The 2,474-nt window shown below is 40.7% G+C and overlaps 1 protein-coding gene across 1 annotated transcript in view; it reads right to left on the bottom strand.

Annotated features, from left to right (window-relative positions):
- Window positions 1–2,474, bottom strand: part of CFAP47 (cilia and flagella associated protein 47) — a 431,188-nt gene that overhangs the window by 133,949 nt on the left and 294,765 nt on the right. The window contains exon 51 of the mRNA XM_023740562.1: window positions 1,537–1,649. Coding sequence (XP_023596330.1) covers window positions 1,537–1,649 — 113 coding nt within the window. The remainder of the gene's footprint in view (window positions 1–1,536; window positions 1,650–2,474) is intronic.

Below are 2,474 nucleotides of genomic sequence, written 5' to 3' on the forward strand. Positions count from 1 at the left end.
CTTAGCTCTTTAACCATTTGTATCACCCAAGCACTTTCTCCCTCTCTCTCTGTGAGTATGTGTGGGTGTGAAACCTTGAAATTGAAATTCTTTCTCTAAAGTACCACTGAAATAAACCCTTTTAGATATTGTCACACGTACAGAGAAAAGTACTCAGGTACAGTAGATATGTCTTAATAAATCAGTTTGTAATCATTCTTGATATGGTGGGTGAGTATTTGCCTTTTTTTGGCATAGCAAGTGTTAGGTGTTTGGACTTGCATGATTTAATGCAATTTAGGATACAGTCAATGCTTATTCAGTTGCATTAGTAAAGGAGGCAGAGGCAGGTCTAGTTCATAATAACAAAGTATCCAAACATGGTTCACATTTTACTTTGGCATGTTTTCTGAACTTGTATTGAAATAAAAGTGTTTCCAATATTTGGGATTTTGATTTCAACTTAATAATACACTCCTCACTTGAAGACCTACATAATAAAGAATAGGAAAGATGTACTTTTCTCTCCTGATCCCTTCCTTTCCATCCCATGAATACTTTTTCACTTACAGATATAAAGATATCTCAAAATAGTAATAACCTTCCCCTCTCAAAATTCCCAGATTAGGATGTGGGCTTTTAAAAGCCTTCCTTCTTCATTGTGTAAAATTGGAACATGGCTACAAACCCATAAATTAGATGGTTTCCATCAGAGAGAGTTCTAGGTTGTTGTCATCAATTGTGGCAGAAAAATAATTTGTCATATTAATTCAGGTCACCTATCCTTCTATTGCCTTGTGCTAAAGCTTTCTAAGCCCATTGCCCTTTAGGCAGGTTTGCTAAAGCCTAAACACAAGGGAAGGAAAGTTCGTATTTTGTCTTTCAACATAAGCTTTTGTTTATATATTTTAAATTTTGTTTTGCATTAATTCAAATGTTCCTAGATAAACCAGTTTTAGAATAACACTTCCTTAGCTAGTTTTTATAATGCATGAAGAAATTAGAAGTTTTACTCAGCAGGGGGTGCTAAATGAGAGAAGATGCACACTTAGGCCAAGACTTAAATTTCGTCCTGAAGACATACCTCATCTCTGCTACTTCAGTGACGTTTTCATTGACCTTTTGGAAACTTGGAGCCCTGGTGGCGTAGTGGTTAAGAACTCAGCTACTAACCAAAAGGTTGGCAGTTTGAATCCACCAGCCGTTCCTTGGAAACCCTATGGGGCAGTTCTACTCTGTCCTATAGGGTCGCTGTGAGTCAAGATTGACTCGACGGCAATGGGTTTGGTTTTTGGTTTTAGGGATGCTCTCATAAGCCTCTCCAGGGCCATGGGAAATTCAATGGGCAAAACCCCTGATGTTCAAAGACCAGCAGTAAGAAGTTTAGATTGGCTCTCGTCAGGACAAGATTGGTAAAGATCAGATGCTTGCCATTCCTGTCCTTGGAGTCAGGATGCCCACCTGGGCATACCCTTTACCATGCTGTAACCCTGGGGAGAAGGAAGCAGCAGGACACCCTGACCTGACTGAGAAGGCGCTGGATCTGAGAGATCTAACCAGAAAGTTTCTGGCTTCTAAAATCTGCTCTTCAGTTTCCGCCTTCAGAAGAGTAAACAGCTGAATCCCTAGTTTTATGTCATTTCTGCAGGTCATGTTGGTTAACATCGTATCTAATCAGCACAACATCAGTAATTATGAGCAAGGCATGTCAAAAGGATTCATTGTGACTGCCTGGCTATTCTGTAGACACAGGACAGCATTCGTGCTGTAACTTGCAGTAAAAATCTCCTTATGAGCATTATTTTTTTATATTCTATGCTTGAAAGGCATTTGTGTGCAAATTTGAAAAAGAAGTAGCCTTCTGAGCACATGCCTTGGTCAGCCGCCCTGACCTTGGTGCAAAAATAAATAAAAAGAGTGATAGATTAGATAGACAGACAGATTAATAGGTAGACGGACAGACAGATGAACAGAATAAAGACATCCTTCCCCCTGGCTTGGCTGCTAACCAAAAGGCCAGCAGTTCAAATCCACCAGCCACTCCTTGGAAACCCTATGGGGCAGTTCTCCTCTGTCTTGTAGGGTCGCTATGAGTTGGAATCTACTCGACAGCAATGGGCTTGGTTTTTCGGTTTTCCTCCTGGTAGGACACATAATTTGGAGAGCAGAGCGTCCTCTTCTGGTCGCCTCTTTGAAGTACAGACAGTTTCACCCTAGGGCATCACCTTGATTCCATTTGTCATTTGAAGAATAAACCCTGTTGCTGTCGAATTGATTCTGACTCATAGCGACCCTACAGTACAGATAGAACTGCCCCATAGGGTTTCCAAGGAGTGGCTAGCGAATTCGAACTGCTGACCTTTTTGTTAGCAGCCTGAGCTCTTAACCACTGCGTCACACCTGTTAAGTGCTAATGAACTTTGGTCTCTATACACTTGCCTACTCTACATATTCATATAAGTGGGATCATACAATATTTGTCCCTTTGTGACTAA

The sequence above is a fragment of the Trichechus manatus genome, unplaced genomic scaffold (genome assembly GCF_000243295.1).
Source record: "Trichechus manatus latirostris isolate Lorelei unplaced genomic scaffold, TriManLat1.0 scaffold00159, whole genome shotgun sequence".
In the NCBI taxonomy this organism is placed as follows: domain Eukaryota; kingdom Metazoa; phylum Chordata; class Mammalia; order Sirenia; family Trichechidae; genus Trichechus; species Trichechus manatus.